Source organism: Acipenser ruthenus, chromosome 47 (assembly GCF_902713425.1).
Source record: "Acipenser ruthenus chromosome 47, fAciRut3.2 maternal haplotype, whole genome shotgun sequence".
NCBI lineage: Eukaryota > Metazoa > Chordata > Actinopteri > Acipenseriformes > Acipenseridae > Acipenser > Acipenser ruthenus.
Genome location: NC_081235.1, coordinates 8,272,456 through 8,289,585, shown reverse-complemented (window position 1 = coordinate 8,289,585; position 17,130 = coordinate 8,272,456). Strand labels below are relative to the sequence as shown.

Below are 17,130 nucleotides of genomic sequence, written 5' to 3'. Positions count from 1 at the left end.
CGTGTGTGTGTGTGTGTGTGTGTGTATAGCTGTATTTCTGCTGGGCTTAGGAATCAATGTAACATTCTACGTTGCTGTGGCTCAGTTAATGTGAATGTTATGAGCCCCCCAAAAAATCTGAATGCAAATGTGTGTGTGTGTGTTTCTACACAATCACACAGCAGCGTTATACATGCATACAACACTTTTTTAAGTTGTAATCCCTGAAAGGCAGGATCAAGAATCAATAATTAAACAGGATCTTCAAAATAATTTACAAACAGCAATCACTTTACAGGCTTACAGCGTTTGTGCTTCACAGCAGAGTTTATTAATACACTGCAGATCCAGCAGTAACTAGACATCCTCTTAATGTTATCCAAAGCGGATTGCTCGTAATAGAAGCTGAATTTGAATGGGGTCAAGCACTTATGCAAGCGGAAAGTACCGATAACAATGTTCATGGGATCTCGTGATCTGAACTCACAGCTTCCCGGCTGCAAAGCTACCACTGTCTCAGGTGAGCTGAGCTTGCTCCTTCAGCCAGGGTGGTAGGAGTTCTATGTATTAGCCTGAGGATTACTTGGGGGACAAATCCAGAAACAACTACACCAACAATTTCTGACAAAATTAATAGCACTGCATTGAAGATTTATTTAAACAATTAAATGCATGTGACAACACTAGGTTACAGAACTGCACACATGCACAAACGCCTTTAGATTTGTAAAAATGATTTACAGTATAAAGTTAAAAACAAAAGTACAAAATAAAGTTGCAGTGAAATTGCAACCATACAACTGAGTATATACAAAACTAGACATCTAATAGCATTATAAATCACTGCTAGAATATACACAATCAGTGAAACAAGTTATCTCTAGTTTCATAACACTGACAAAAATGATCCCCCCAAAAAAAGGTGGGCACAAAAAGGGGGCAATGAAGTAAACAGGGGGCACTGTTCTTGTGACCATTTTATTCACGGTCACAATCTGAATTGAGAAGCTTGGTTCAGGTCCCAGTGTGAAGAATGGCAGTAAAGCATTCCTAGGGCAGGCTGGTTGAGCACACAGCACGGCTCAATACAGTAGCTGCCAAGGGTCAAAATCATAAATATATATATATATTTTTTTTTATGAAAGCTTTTACTGGCGTCTATGGAAACGAGCACGGTGCTCAACCAGAACGCATTTGAGAAGGGGCAGTGGAGTAGCTTTTGACAGCCTCACTGCTCACTCCCTACTCTTGCTGTTGCTGGAAATAATCGCATAACAGGGAGCGGACCTCCTCCGCCTCTGGGTCGTCTGTGTTCTCTGGGACGATGTCGCAGGGCTGGGGGAAGTCAGCCTGACTGATAGCCTCCAGCCACTCCTCGTTGAAGGTGTCGCTGTGCACCTCGCACATGTTGTGCAGGATGCAGCAGGCCAGGATCATGGTGGGCACCAGATCCAAGCTGCAGTCGTTGCGCTTGTGCAGGCACTGCCAGCGCGCCTTGAGTCGCAGGAAAGCGTTCTCGATCACGCTGCGGGCGCGGTTCAGTCGGTAATTAAACTTCAGCTGCCGGGGTGTCAGGTCACTGGACTCCGGGTACGGCTTGAGCAGCCAGCTTTGGAGAGGGTAAGCCGCATCACCCAGGAGGAAATACTTCAAGGGCCTGCCCATGAACTGCTTGGGCGGCTCGGGGGACAGCCCCCCTTCGGAGGCAGTGCCCCACAAAGTGGAGTTTTGGAGGATGGTGACGTCTTCGGTGCTACCTGGCATACCCGCACAGACGTCCCAGAACTGTCCCAGCCCGTTGACCACCCCTTGGAGCACGACCGAGTGCCAGCACTTGCTGTTCCAGTAGTCAACGGTGTACTGCGGAGGAGCGATGATGGAGAGGTGGAGGCTGTCAACAGCTCCCACACAGTGAGGGAACCCCCAGCGATTATTGAAAAGGCGGGCCATGTCTTCAAACTCATGTTCGCTGGGCTCCTGCAGATAGAGGGGCTTCAGAAGGGACACAATGGCGTGGCACACGTCTCGGACACACTTACAAACAGTGGAGCGCCCCACCCCGAACAGAACACTGATGGTTCGGTACTCAACGTTGGTGGCAAGACGCCACAAAGCCACGGCCACGCGCTTCTCCAGGGGCAGCGCAGGACGGAAGTGGGTGTCCTGCCGGGCCAGTTTGGGCTTCAGTTTGTTACAGATGAAGAAGAAGGTGTCCTTGGACATGCGGAACTTCTCCAGCCAATCGCAGGGCTCAAACTCGTTCATCACCACCCGCTCCCACCAATCGGTGCTCTGGATGTTGGTCCAGGCTCGCGTCCGGCAGCAACAGGTGCACCTACTGCTGCGTGCGATCAGCATCTGAAATCACCCGAGAAAATACTATAGGGAAGGCATTGCAATACTAGTGTTGAATATATAAATAATAACATCAGTGCAATAGTTGCACATAAAAGTTCTTAAATACACTTGTGTTTGTGTTGTATTATTGACAGCGGAGATGTTGTCTTTTATTCCTTGTAGGAAAACAGGATCTGCACCGGACTGGAGTAAAAGCTTTGCAAATCTGATCAGGATGTGTGGTGTTAAAATGAATTTTCGTACTGAACAAAAACAATATTCAAAAATTACAACACGGCTACTTGAACTAACCTGGGTGGCATTTTGTTTGGCATTTTTAGCTAAATAAATCTGTTAAACAGAGCATTACGGACTCTTCAGCACTCTGTAGCAGCTTGACATTTGCAACGAAGCGATTTTTTTTTTTTTTTCTATAAATGAATGCACACCTTTTGTGTTGATGTTATCACTGATGTACAAGTACGGTGCTAGTTATTTACTGTTCAAATAATAATAATAATTACCATAAGTATTCTCCTTTGCCTCTGAAAGAAGTACTGCCTGTGCCTCACTCGCCTTTGTATTTCATTGCGTCTCTGAACGTTAGCATTGTTAATATCACTCCTTCTTTTCATCAGCATGTACAATAACATGAACATGGCAGGCTGCAAAGCCTCTTCACCAGCCATTTTCTGAAGAAACTAAACACACACAGGAAAGCGCCGCAGCCAAGGGAAGTCAATCGAGTCCAGAGACACGGGAAACATCCTTGAGGCTTGAATGAACGAAGTCATGGCAGAAGGGCTCCCTCTAACGATACTCGTTTACTGCTTTCCAAATCCTGTTTTTTTTTAAGATGCTGAATTTGGTCTTCGGAGGACCGACGACAATTGTGTTGGCAATTGCTTTCTATTTTATATTTAGCTTACATTTGAAACATACTTTTGGGGAGCTGCTAACGTGTGCTTGAGAGACATGGAGACAATTTTTAATTTTAAAACAAACAAAAACTATTCACAATCTCTGACTTAAACCTTGGTAACGGCCACCTCGGTTTCTATGACAACGTCCCCTTTTTTATTTTTGTATTGATTCAAAAAGTTTGACGTCACTTCTGCCTCCCAGAGTGCTGCGCGCGGGGGGGAGGTATTATAAATCCTGTCTCGCTGTCAGCCATATTGGGAGAGATCGAGAAGTCAAATTTGTGATTTTATTTAAAACACAAACGCGAATTCGACAGCGGTCAGGAAGGCATGTGTTTTTTTTAATTTTTATTTGTTTGTCGAACATCAGCGAGATTAAGCAGTGTGAAACTTGAGAGATTTGAGAAATCAAACCGCCCCACCCCCCTCTGCTGCGGGTAACAATATACCATTGCACGGCCCATTTACGTTTGTTTTGAACTGGTACGTATTTATTTCATAGTGAGTTTTATATATATATATATATATATATATATATATATATATATATATATATATATATTTTCAAAATGTGCGCTGGGGTGACGAGTCATCTTTCAAAGAGAAACGGTTTAAAATTGAGAGCTTTTGACATGGTTGGGCGTCGTAGCAAAATTGGTTTGGATAATACTAGATGTGAATGTTTGTGATGTTGTGGGCTTGTCTAAACTGCTAAAGAAGACATGTAGTTTAGACTGGAGATTAATCGGGATGAGTATTTGCAGACCCCAACGGTCTCTTGACGATGATATGCTGACAGCTGGCTCCTGTTAAGCAGGGCTGCTAGTACTGTAGCTTCTTTTGTGCAGAATGCTGCTTATTTCAAGGACAACAAAAAGCTTTTGTTAGTGTTAAACCTGTTTTAACCAGCTGGATAAAAATGGTCAGAACCTGTGCTAGTGTAAAATGTATTATTGGGGCGTGAGATTTGGTGTTTTGAGATTTCTACCATGTCTGAACAGTTCCAGAACTTCTTTGAACTGTGAATACGTTGGCATGTGTTTGCATAAATTAGGATACGTGCCTAGATTGTGATGGTGTATTTGCAAAGAACCAGGGCAACAGCAGTGATGCTTAAGGTTATATAGCTGATCAGGCTCTTAACCTACATGAAGTTTGACTGAAGGGAGCATCGTGAATAGAGTTGATATTTAAGTAGATTGTATGTATTTTGTATTTATTTATTTTTATAGCGCCTTTAACCAAGGTGCTTTACACATTTAAACAAAATGGGTGAAGAAAGAGGGTAATTGTATTGAGCTAGGGTGGGGAGATACAAATGAGTTGCTTGTATGAAAGCAGAGGACCAGAGGCAAGGTCAGGGTCAGACAAGCAGGGTCATAACAGGAGGTCAGGGGCCAGGAGTATCAGCAGGATGGGCATTCGAACTGCACCTGACTTCTGGGGAGAACACTAATATAGCTGAATTCCTCTCTGGTATGGGATTTCAATGTTGTTCCTTCAGACATAATCAGATTGTCAAACTCATTTGTTATGGTTTGAATTAATTATTTTTACAGTTGAAACAAAGCTCAATTCTAATGATATAATGTCCAGTAAACCTTGATGTGTAAAAATAAAAATCATTTCAAAAATGCACTGTGCTGACTGGGTGGATCTTAACTTTTTTTTTTATGATCTGTTACATTTCAGGTAACTTCTTGTTGCTGGGCCAAAAGCTTTCTTCCGCTTCTCTTCCAAGATGGACCAGGACTATGAGCGACGTCTCCTTCGGCAGATTAACATTCACAATGAGAACGCCAGCCCCTGTGTAAGTGCACTGGGATTTATTATGTAATGTGTATTAATACACTCTCAATACGAGTGCAAGACATTGTTCTGAAGAGAGATGTGCCTTGCTTAATGACTAACACCTTCAGTGAAGTCTGTTCCTTGAATGGCCCATAGTTATGACACTGTTCATCTGGAAGCATCCGTAACTTGTCCGGTCTTGAATACAAAAACCCCAGTGAAAATGAATAGGTAAAGAGTGCATTGAGTGTACAAGGAGATAAGATCAAGGATTCTTTATTAGTAACGTAGGACACTTGGTCCATTTTCTCCCAAGTACACTAGATTCATCCTGTAGATATAAGTAAGTGTTTTGGTCTTTTTTTGTAAAGTCCCGGATTTAAATTTTAAAGTTTAGTTATGTCCGGCTTCTGCTCCTGATTTCCAAGTGAATCAGTCATTTAGTTCTGTGTCACAGATTGCGTCACTGCTTTGTTTCCATGTGCTTTTAGACTCCAGAAGTCAGACGGACCCTGACCCCCACAAACTCGCCCATGTCCTCCCCCAGTAAACACGGAGACAGATTCATCCCCGCCAGGGCAGGGGCAAACTGGAGCATCAACTTCCACAGAATAAATGTGAGTGGCAACCAAGCAAGAAAAAACAAACATGCAAACAGCATGGAGAGCCTGAACCACATTCCCACGCGTCATAGAAAACTAGCACGGAAACTCTGTTGCTTTACTTTTCTGGAATTGTTCCTCACTAGTGTTGTAAGATTGCGTTTTATTTGTATCCTGTCACAGCAGTGGTGCCAGTTTTACTTGAGAATCGTGTTAAATGTTTGGAGCTTGCATGACTTTCCTTGAGTCCAGTCTTTTCAAGCAGCTGCAGGATGATGTGAAAGTTCTGTGCTGTCGGCTCGTTTTAAACAGCTCCGCATCTCAACATGTTCGTTTTTTGGTTTAGTTAGCTTGTGCTAAGCGTAGCCCTCCTGACAGTATCTGGGTTTTGTGTTTAGGAAAATGAGAAGTCCCCCAGTCAGAACAGAAAAACAAAGGATGCAACAGCTGATAACAGCAAAGGTAATTATCATTCATTCAGACAGACACCTTGGGCTGTTCAATGCTCTTTCAGGTGTAAAGCTGAGGGAACACAAAGCCACTTTCAGAAGCTGTCTTGAAACCTGGTCCCAGGAGACCCCTGGGAGACCTAGTTTGAGGCAACTTTGCTGCATCAAACACCAAGTCTCCACTGCTGTGCCATGCACTGACCTGAAACCAAGTTCCAAGCCACAATGTGAAAATAGCCAATAGGTTTTTTTGTTTTTTTGTTTTTTTTTCTTCCCCCCAGCGGATGGTCTTGCCTATTCTGCCTTGTTGAAGAACGAGTTGCTGGGGGCTGGGATTGAGAAGGTGCAAGACCCCCAGACAGAAGACCGGAGGTTACAGCCCTCCACCCCAGAGAAGAGAAGCCTTTTCAGTGTAAGTATTTCAAGCTTCATTTAACCGGGCTTCTCGTTTGCAACAGAAACGCCGCAGGCACAGCAAGACGCTGAAAGAATGTGGTGTTGTTTCTTAAACCTATTTGAACCGCTCATGTAACATCTGTACTGCATCGCTTCATTCTTATGGGACCATGATGACCTAATGCAGGCTGAATTAGTTCTGCTGGAAATAACATCCTGTGTTTTTTCTTTTGTGTTGTCCAGTACTCCCTCAGTGCCAAGCGCTCCAGTCCGGATGATGGAAATGACGTATCACCCTACTCCTTATCCCCTGTTAGCAGTAAGAGGTAAGACGTGCAGTAAGTAACCCCGCCTGGGAATGAACTCCTTCTTGTAGGTAGTTCAACCTCAATGCCTTACTAAAAACTTACCTGATTGGGTAAAACACCTACCTGTATGGCTAAAGCACCTCCCACCCATTTTTTATTTTAATGTCATGGGGGTTTACGGCATTTGTGTGTTCATTTAGAATTCGCAGGTTAACTGAATTGTGTCATGGAAATAAACAGATTTTCAACCTAACAAGGTTCCACTTTTGAATTGTAAAGGTCATCACATGCAGCATTTGGGTTGATATATAAAATACAGTGGCACAGAATAGTCATATGTTATTAAGTATACACTGTTTGTATTGCTTACATATTTTAAATGTCTGTTTTAATAGCCAGAAACTGTTAAGGTCCCCGCGAAAGCCAACGCGGAAGATTTCTAAGATCCCATTTAAAGTGCTTGACGCCCCAGAGCTCCAGGACGACTTCTATCTAAACCTGGTGGACTGGTCGTCACTCAACGTGCTCAGTGTGGGGCTGGGCACCTGCGTCTACCTGTGGAGTGCTTGCACCAGCCAGGTGAGAACTCCCTGGAATTTGATTCTGTAACTGGTGACTTGTTTGTGAAGTGCCTTGGTATAAATGTCAATGTGTTTTAACTTGAGATCTGTGGTGTTTTTCAGGTGACCCGTCTTTGCGATCTGTCAGTGGAAGGAGATTCAGTTACGTCTGTTGGCTGGTCGGAAAGAGTAAGTGGAATACTTAGCGGAGAGATAGATAGATAGATAGTCTTTTTGAAAGCAAATTACATGGAATTCCAATTCTTCCCTTGGTCTAGAATGGTATTGATTTGATGGTAATGTAATTACCTAACCATAATGGTCAGAGAACGCTAAGCTGACTTTAACGGCGGGTGCTTGTTTCAGGGGAATCTGGTTGCTGTTGGAACCCACAAGGGCTTTGTACAGATCTGGGACGCAGCAGCTGGAAAGAAGACCTCAACCTTGGAAGGGCACACTGCTCGAGTGGGTGAGTTCACCTGGGATCTGTCCGGTGAATCAAACGCCCTAGATGTATTGGCGGTCAACTTCATTTCTCTAAATATATATATATATATATTTCAACCCCCCCCCCCCCCCCCCCCCGGCCTCTCTTTCCTCTCCCCAGGTGCTCTGGCCTGGAACGCGGACCAGCTCTCCTCTGGCAGTCGGGACCGGATGATTCTGCAGCGGGATATCCGTACGCCCCCGCTGCAGTCAGAGCGCCGGCTGCAAGGACACAGGCAGGAGGTGTGCGGCTTGAAGTGGAGCACCGACCACCAGCTCCTCGCCTCTGGAGGCAATGACAACAAGGTGGGGCTCTTCTGCTTGCTTTTGTAAACTTGTGTGTTCAAGTTCAAACTCTCTACAGTGGTCTATCTGCAATCCGATCACGTGACCTTGCAGAACGGATGCAGCAGTTTATATAGTCTTGAATTTGAAATATTTGCATATCCTGAAAGACCAAAAGATTCTCTGCACAGTGAAATAACTGAACAGTAATAACTAAAGATCAGATATTTTGGTTATCACTTCTTTAAGATACTGTGATCTTTTGGAGTGTTTTTTTATGTAAATGGTCTGCTTTTAGAAAGCTGATCTTGAATGCATTCCTGTGCTGACTGTCTGTCTGTTTCCATTGTCCAGTTGCTAGTGTGGAACCACTCCAGTACGATCCCCGTGCAGCAGTACACAGAGCACCTGGCTGCAGTGAAGGCTATCGCGTGGTCCCCACACCAGCACGGGCTCCTGGCCTCTGGCGGGGGCACCGCTGATCGCTGCATCCGCTTCTGGAACACCCTGACTGGGCAGCCCCTGCAGTGCATAGACACGGGCTCCCAGGTCTGCAACCTAGCCTGGTCCAAACACGCCAACGAACTGGTACGTACACACACACTCCCTCAGACATCATCCTCCTAACATGCATAGGCGTTTGTGTAAATGATTTCCAATATAAGCTATGATCAAGTTTAGCATCACCTAGAATCCTATGATTGAGATATAATTAAATTTAAAAAAAAAACTATTAACATTATTTAGATCTTTTATTTAACATCATTTAGCGTCTTGCATATTTAACAAAAATGAATCCTCAAAAGTCTAGCGAAAGCCAGAATAGTAGTATAGTATTTCATGTTAGATTTTGAAATGTCACATTTTTAAATTTGTCATTTTTTTCATTTCGTATATGGGAAAACTAGAAAATATGTTAACGTAACATTGTTGAACAGGTTTCATTCGAAGCAAAATTATTTAATTCTATAGGGCAGTGCAACACTTTTGGCTTTTGACGCAGCCCTGCATACATTGATTTATTATTCTCAAGCTCTCGTATATTATCTTACAGTAATTAACGTGTGAAGAGACACACTTCTTTTTTGTGTAGTTTATTGCTCGATTGGGTGGTTCTTTCCTATTTACCCTGACCCGTTTTCTTTCCTTATCCTGTCTGTTTCCTTATGCAGGTGAGCACACATGGCTATTCTCAAAACCAGATCCTGGTGTGGAAATACCCTTCATTAACACAAGTTGCCAAGCTCACCGGGCACTCGTACAGAGTCCTGTACCTGGTAAGAGCTATTCCTGTGTACACTGCGTATTTGTCTCTCCCCTCTGGTTCTTGTATTGGGGATCTTTGTAAAGAATTTGGGGTATCGGATCCCAGTGTTATTGAAACATGTAATGCAGAATATCTGCTTTGATGTGTTTTTTTTTCTTTCTTGCCAATATTTAAAGTATAACTTGCACCTTTCTTATTTCCCAGGCAATGTCTCCAGATGGGGAAGCAATAGTAACGGGAGCAGGGGATGAAACACTGAGGTTCTGGAACGTATTTAGCAAAACACGCTCAACAAAGGTATGGAAATATCACAAGAGATGGTCATTGAGTCAGTGCTGTCCATGGTTATTGATTGAGTGCTTTTCATGAAGTCTCTTATCACATGTCTGCTTTGAGAATTCAGGAGCCAGTACAGGGAGTTTAGAATGGTGTGTCTGAGAGGGTCGATGAGAATGAAACGCATCGAATTTGACAGAATAAGGGGCTGCATTTTCAGTGGATTTACTGTTTAAATAAACTTGCAAGTCTTAACAACTTTTTTTTTTTTTGTATTGGCAGGAATCTGTATCTGTTTTAAACCTCTTCACCAGAATACGATAAAACTGGACAGAACAATGCAAAAGACTTTACTGGGAACACAACAGGGGGGAAAAAACCACATGCATGACTCGCTCTCTCTGTATTTCTGTAGCTTTTCCTTTTGCAAGGAGAAAAAAAATAGAAAAAGCCAGTCAAGGACTTAGTTTCATTTGCGTTTCGTTTGTTTACAAAAGACTGTTTCAGGACTGGTGTTTAAATCAGGTTTGGGATGAAAATTAAAAATAACAGACATGATTATAGTTTTATAATGTACAAAGGTGTACAAAAAAATGGTATTGATTCTTTAAAATCAAGAAAAGAAAATGTTTGTTTATTTATATTGCTAAATATTCTGAATGTCAAAGTACATCATGGAGAGCCGATCCAATGACAGTTTATTTTTAAACAAAAAAGGGTTTTTAAGTTCAAACTATAAACATGATGTTTCTTAGGACATTTTTTGTTTAGCATTCCCAGTTTTGAAGCCTGTGATTAAATAATTTTCAATGCAGGATTCAGTTAACAGAAAAGCACTTTTAATAGAAACATGGGGGCTGGGACTGTTTGGCCATCAGTGTCTTGATAAGGTAGTGAATGCACCTCTTCCATCGCTTGCTCTGCTGTAAGTGTGCTCCGTGTCTTGTCTCTCTTGCCCAGGACAGTTTTGAGTTGGTTTTTGTAAATAGTTGATCTTGGTGAATTTTAAAAAGGCACAGATATCCGGTATCAGACACACAAGATAAGTATTCAGAACAGAAGACCTGCCCAAGTGAATATTGTGGTCCAATTGATTTTTACTTTGTGGCTTATTTTTTGGCAAACCGTCAAGTGCAAGGCGGTCTCAGTCTTTCTTTGAAATTGTATACGCAGGTAGTGGTCTAACAACATTACAAAGCACTCAAAACAAACCCACCCCAAAGAAACCGTTTTGGTTCCAAGAATCCCTATTTTTGTGGTCCAGTTATTTAGATTTTGTGTTTTATAAACACGCTTTAACTTTTACACATGTCACTGTTTCTACACTTTCTAGCTTTTTGAATCGTTGCTGCTGTTCTGGTGTTTGTGTTCACATGTCATTGGTTGTGGTTCCCAAACTGCCTGAAGGGACTTGCAGTACTGGAGCCTGTTGCTTTCTGAATGTTACATTTCCATTCCGTTTTTTGTCTTTAAAAGCTGGTAGCATTTTTTTTTTTTTTTTTTTTTTGACTGCAACAGGTTTCAGTGATGCTGGGAGAAACATCAGCTCAAACATTGCTGCAGTCAGCAAATATCAAAACGGTTGCATTTGTATTTAAAAAAAAAAAAAAGTAATTGAAACAGAAGTTGTAAATTTAAAGTTTGTTCTAAATGCAAACTCTTTTTTTAATACTGTGATGGGATTTATTTTTGTGTGTATCGCACCTAGACTGCCATCTAGTATTCATTTAAAAAGATATGAAATCTAAGGTGCAATGCCATCACTGATTTTCATAATGCATGCAGATGTTCAAGTCAAGATTTTTCTAAAATGCAAACTTTGTATGCGGGCCTTCTATTTGAGTACGTGTTTTGTGGTAACGAGACCCTGTAGAAATAGTGCTGATTTCAAAACATCCCACTTTAACACCTATTGCATGATTCAAGTTCTTAAAACCTTATAATGGGCCATATGTGTTGTTGTTTTGTTCTATTTTATGTATGGCATGTGGCATCTGACTGTTGGAGTGAATGCTGTATTTATTTCTGTAGTGGAAGTCTTTCAACAGAGTAACTGAGTGTGATACCAATTGTTTATTTGGTAGAAAAAAAAATACTAAACCCTGCGAGAGGTAAGGTGTGAGTCTGTGGTCTGCACTCCTCTTTCGTTTCATCCACATTAACCAAAACTGCCAACTTGTACAGCTTAAAGAATGTTTGGAACGGAATATTCAAAGAGTTTATAACAATCTAGATTGTGACCCGGTAGACCACATGTGCTGTGTAAAAGTTGTATATAAGTGCAGTAAAAATTGTAAAACAGTATCCAGACATTAAAACTGTTATTCCAACTTATTTTGTGTCTTGTGTTTTTATATCCACCACACAACTCCTGGTGTGAGCGTATAAAAAGGCAGGTTGTGCCCTCGGTATTGTGTGTGTGTGTGCGTTTTTTTTTTTTTTTTTTTCCACTAAAGAATCTAGGCGATGCCGGGACCTCAGTTTATATAAGGTGTGGCGACCTGTCCTGCATATTTTAAAATGGTTATTGCCTTATACATCTGTGTAATGTTGCTCTGTTAAGTGTAATCGGAACTTTCAAAGCAAGGAATACCAGATCTGTCAGTTTGTCAAATAGCCCATTAGATGGTGCACAAGAGCAGATCTGGCTGTTAATTTGTGGGCCAGGCAATCAGCATTTCAAAGTGTAGGGAGAGACCACTAAATCTAACCACTAGAGGGTGTACAACACCAGTGCAGGATTAAATGTTTTTTAACTGGGCAGTTGCAATTGACTCTTTATTAATTAGGTCATTTTATAATTACAGTCTCTTTTACATGTAAATTGTAAACTCTTCTAGTGGTTCAACATAGCAGCCACCAAGTCAGTCCCTTTTAAATTCTCAGTCCCCTAGGTTGTAATCGTACTGTGACTGACTGAAAGCTTCGAGCATCTAATTGCATTTTTCATACCTGGCCTTTTATTATGTTGGCAATCCGTCTTTTAAAAAACCCTCATTAGAACCGTGTAGCTTTCCACCAGTACACTCATCATCTCCAATTCCTTCTCTTGGAATGAGGAAACGGATCAGTCTAAATAAAGAAAACTATGGGGAAAAGAATAAACCAACAGGAACAGTGCATTTGAAGCTAGTGGTAAATGAAGACCTTTTCTTTTTTTTTTTTGCACTTTTGGAATGATGTAATTTGGAAGTAGAATAAACCAACAGGAACAGTGCATTTGAAGCTAGTGGTAAATGAAGACCTTTTTTTTTTTTTTTTTGCACTTTTGGAATGATGTAATTTGGAAGTAGAATAAACCAACAGGAACAGTGCATTTGAAGCTAGTGGTAAATGAAGACCTTTTTTTTTTTTTTTTTGCACTTTTGGAATGATGTAATTTGGAAGTAGAATAAACCAACAGGAACAGTGCATTTGAAGCTAGTGGTAAATGAAGACCTTTTTTTTTTTTTTTTTGCACTTTTGGAATGATGTAATTTGGAAGTAGAATAAACCAACAGGAACAGTGCATTTGAAGCTAGTGGTAAATGAAGACCTTTTTTTTTTTTTTTTTGCACTTTTGGAATGATGTAATTTGGAAGTAGAATAAACCAACAGGAACAGTGCATTTGAAGCTAGTGGTAAATGAAGACCTTTTTTTTTTTTTTTTTGCACTTTTGGAATGATGTAATTTGGAAGTAGAATAAACCAACAGGAACAGTGCATTTGAAGCTAGTGGTAAATGAAGACCTTTTTTTTTTTTTTTTTGCACTTTTGGAATGATGTAATTTGGAAGTAGAATAAACCAACAGGAACAGTGCATTTGAAGCTAGTGGTAAATGAAGACCTTTTTTTTTTTTTTTTTGCACTTTTGGAATGATGTAATTTGGAAGTAGAATAAACCAACAGGAACAGTGCATTTGAAGCTAGTGGTAAATGAAGACCTTTTTTTTTTTTTTTTTTTGCACTTTTGGAATGATGTAATTTGGAAGTAGAATAAACCAACAGGAACAGTGCATTTGAAGCTAGTGGTAAATGAAGACCTTTTTTTTTTTTTTTTTTTGCACTTTTGGAATGATGTAATTTGGAAGTAGAATAAACCAACAGGAACAGTGCATTTGAAGCTAGTGGTAAATGAAGACCTTTTTTTTTTTTTTTTTGCACTTTTGGAATGATGTAATTTGGAAGTAGAATAAACCAACAGGAACAGTGCATTTGAAGCTAGTGGTAAATGAAGACCTTTTTTTTTTTTTTTTTGCACTTTTGGAATGATGTAATTTGGAAGTAGAATAAACCAACAGGAACAGTGCATTTGAAGCTAGTGGTAAATGAAGACCTTTTTTTTTTTTTTTTTGCACTTTTGGAATGATGTAATTTGGAAGTAGAATAAACCAACAGGAACAGTGCATTTGAAGCTAGTGGTAAATGAAGACCTCTTTCTTTTTTTTTTTTGCACTTTTGGAATGATGTAATTTGGAAGTAGAATAAACCAACAGGAACAGTGCATTTGAAGCTAGTGGTAAATGAAGACCTTTTTTTTTTTTTTTTTGCACTTTTGGAATGATGTAATTTGGAAGTAGAATAAACCAACAGGAACAGTGCATTTGAAGCTAGTGGTAAATGAAGACCTCTTTTTTTTTTTTTTTTTTGCACTTTTGGAATGATGTAATTTGGAAGTAGAATAAACCAACAGTAACAGTGCATTTGAAGCTAGTGGTAAATGAAGACCTCTTTCTTTTTTTTTTTTGCACTTTTGGAATGATGTAATTTGGAAGTAGAATAAACCAACAGTAACAGTGCATTTGAAGCTAGTGGTAAATGAAGACCTCTTTTCTTTTTTTTTTTTGGAATGATGTAATTTGGAAGTAGAATAAACCAACAGTAACAGTGCATTTGAAGCTAGTGGTAAATGAAGACCTCTTTTTTTTTTTTTTTTTTGCACTTTTGGAATGATGTAATTTGGAAGTAGAATAAACCAACAGGAACAGTGCATTTGAAGCTAGTGGTAAATGAAGACCTTTTTTTTTTTTTTTTTGCACTTTTGGAATGATGTAATTTGGAAGTAGAATAAACCAACAGGAACAGTGCATTTGAAGCTAGTGGTAAATGAAGACCTTTTTTTTTTTTTTTTTGCACTTTTGGAATGATGTAATTTGGAAGTAGAATAAACCAACAGGAACAGTGCATTTGAAGCTAGTGGTAAATGAAGACCTTTTTTTTTTTTTTTTTGCACTTTTGGAATGATGTAATTTGGAAGTAGAATAAACCAACAGGAACAGTGCATTTGAAGCTAGTGGTAAATGAAGACCTCTTTCTTTTTTTTTTTTGCACTTTTGGAATGATGTAATTTGGAAGTAGAATAAACCAACAGGAACAGTGCATTTGAAGCTAGTGGTAAATGAAGACCTTTTTTTTTTTTTTTTTGCACTTTTGGAATGATGTAATTTGGAAGTAGAATAAACCAACAGGAACAGTGCATTTGAAGCTAGTGGTAAATGAAGACCTCTTTTTTTTTTTTTTTTTTGCACTTTTGGAATGATGTAATTTGGAAGTAGAATAAACCAACAGTAACAGTGCATTTGAAGCTAGTGGTAAATGAAGACCTCTTTCTTTTTTTTTTTTGCACTTTTGGAATGATGTAATTTGGAAGTAGAATAAACCAACAGTAACAGTGCATTTGAAGCTAGTGGTAAATGAAGACCTCTTTTCTTTTTTTTTTTTGGAATGATGTAATTTGGAAGTAGAATAAACCAACAGTAACAGTGCATTTGAAGCTAGTGGTAAATGAAGACCTCTTTTTTTTTTTTTTTTTTGCACTTTTGGAATGATGTAATTTGGAAGTAGAATAAACCAACAGGAACAGTGCATTTGAAGCTAGTGGTAAATGAAGACCTTTTTTTTTTTTTTTTTGCACTTTTGGAATGATGTAATTTGGAAGTAGAATAAACCAACAGGAACAGTGCATTTGAAGCTAGTGGTAAATGAAGACCTCTTTTTTTTTTTTTTTTTTGCACTTTTGGAATGATGTAATTTGGAAGTAGAATAAACCAACAGGAACAGTGCATTTGAAGCTAGTGGTAAATGAAGACCTTTTCTTTTTTTTTTTTGCACTTTTGGAATGATGTAATTTGGAAGTAGAATAAACCAACAGGAACAGTGCATTTGAAGCTAGTGGTAAATGAAGACCTTTTTTTTTTTTTTTTTGCACTTTTGGAATGATGTAATTTGGAAGTAGAATAAACCAACAGGAACAGTGCATTTGAAGCTAGTGGTAAATGAAGACCTTTTTTTTTTTTTTTTTGCACTTTTGGAATGATGTAATTTGGAAGTAGAATAAACCAACAGGAACAGTGCATTTGAAGCTAGTGGTAAATGAAGACCTTTTCTTTTTTTTTTTTGCACTTTTGGAATGATGTAATTTGGAAGTAGAATAAACCAACAGGAACAGTGCATTTGAAGCTAGTGGTAAATGAAGACCTTTTCTTTTTTTTTTTTGCACTTTTGGAATGATGTAATTTGGAAGTAGAATAAACCAACAGGAACAGTGCATTTGAAGCTAGTGGTAAATGAAGACCTCTTTTTTTTTTTTTTTTGCACTTTTGGAATGATGTAATTTGGAAGTAGAATAAACCAACAGGAACAGTGCATTTGAAGCTAGTGGTAAATGAAGACCTTTCTTTTTTTTTTTTTGCACTTTTGGAATGATGTAATTTGGAAGTAGAATAAACCAACAGGAACAGTGCATTTGAAGCTAGTGGTAAATGAAGACCTCTTTTTTTTTTTTTTTTGCACTTTTGGAATGATGTAATTTGGAAGTAGAATAAACCAACAGGAACAGTGCATTTGAAGCTAGTGGTAAATGAAGACCTTTCTTTTTTTTTTTTTGCACTTTTGGAATGATGTAATTTGGAAGTAGAATAAACCAACAGGAACAGTGCATTTGAAGCTAGTGGTAAATGAAGACCTCTTTTTTTTTTTTTTTTTGCACTTTTGGAATGATGTAATTTGGAAGTAGACCAAATAATACATTTGTTTGAATGCAACGATCAACGATTGCCAAGAATTTTTTTCTCTAACTGCAGCTTCTATTTTATGAATGGTCTTTAAACAATGGAACATGGAAAATTAATACAGGCTATTTGGCTTATCCAACTCCACAAATTACAAGGTACAGTCAATCTAAACATGCTGAGACATGACCACAATTGTGAGCCAGTAGACTAAGGGATAGAGGAAAAATCCTAACGGCTTGAATTTCCAGTTATTAGTTTGCCCGTGTGTCCCTAAGGCAATTTGGTGGTTTCCTGCTTGATAGCCCTCCTGGGTCCTGTTGCTCAGATTTAGAGTTTATCTTTTTTTCCCCTCCGCTTTAAGCGAGTCCCTCCTGCTCTCTCTCTGTGTGTAGAGTAGATGTGGGCACATGGTTTGAATGGAACGAGGAAGGGTGTTCAGCCCTGGCATTTAATTGCTCGGTAAGAAGCTACAGAACTTC

At 39.5% G+C, this 17,130-nt stretch overlaps 2 protein-coding genes across 3 annotated transcripts; one reads left to right on the top strand and one right to left on the bottom strand.

Annotated features, from left to right (window-relative positions):
• Positions 1-235: 235 nt before the first annotated feature.
• On the bottom strand, positions 236-3,390 carry LOC117401343 (uncharacterized). The gene is made up of 2 exons (XM_034001947.3): positions 2,841-3,390; positions 236-2,337 (listed from the first exon to the last, which is right to left on the bottom strand). The coding sequence occupies exons 1-2, from the start codon at positions 3,003-3,005 to the stop codon at positions 1,222-1,224; spliced, it is 1,281 nt and encodes a 426-aa protein (XP_033857838.3). The 5' UTR covers positions 3,006-3,390; the 3' UTR covers positions 236-1,221.
• Positions 3,391-3,428: 38 nt separating this feature from the next.
• LOC117401195 (fizzy-related protein homolog) lies at positions 3,429-11,993 on the top strand. Of its 2 annotated transcripts, none has more exons than XM_059013977.1 (14): positions 3,429-3,567; positions 4,932-5,049; positions 5,522-5,647; positions 6,031-6,094; positions 6,363-6,493; positions 6,721-6,803; positions 7,181-7,364; positions 7,469-7,534; positions 7,712-7,814; positions 7,953-8,137; positions 8,471-8,704; positions 9,289-9,393; positions 9,588-9,680; positions 9,942-11,993. In XM_059013977.1, the coding sequence occupies exons 2-14, from the start codon at positions 4,981-4,983 to the stop codon at positions 9,981-9,983; spliced, it is 1,485 nt and encodes a 494-aa protein (XP_058869960.1). In that variant the 5' UTR covers positions 3,429-3,567; positions 4,932-4,980; the 3' UTR covers positions 9,984-11,993. The 2 variants fall into 2 exon arrangements, with proteins under 2 accessions (XP_058869960.1, XP_058869959.1); XM_059013976.1 differs by having other exon boundaries at positions 3,430-3,722.
• Positions 11,994-17,130: the final 5,137 nt, after the last annotated feature.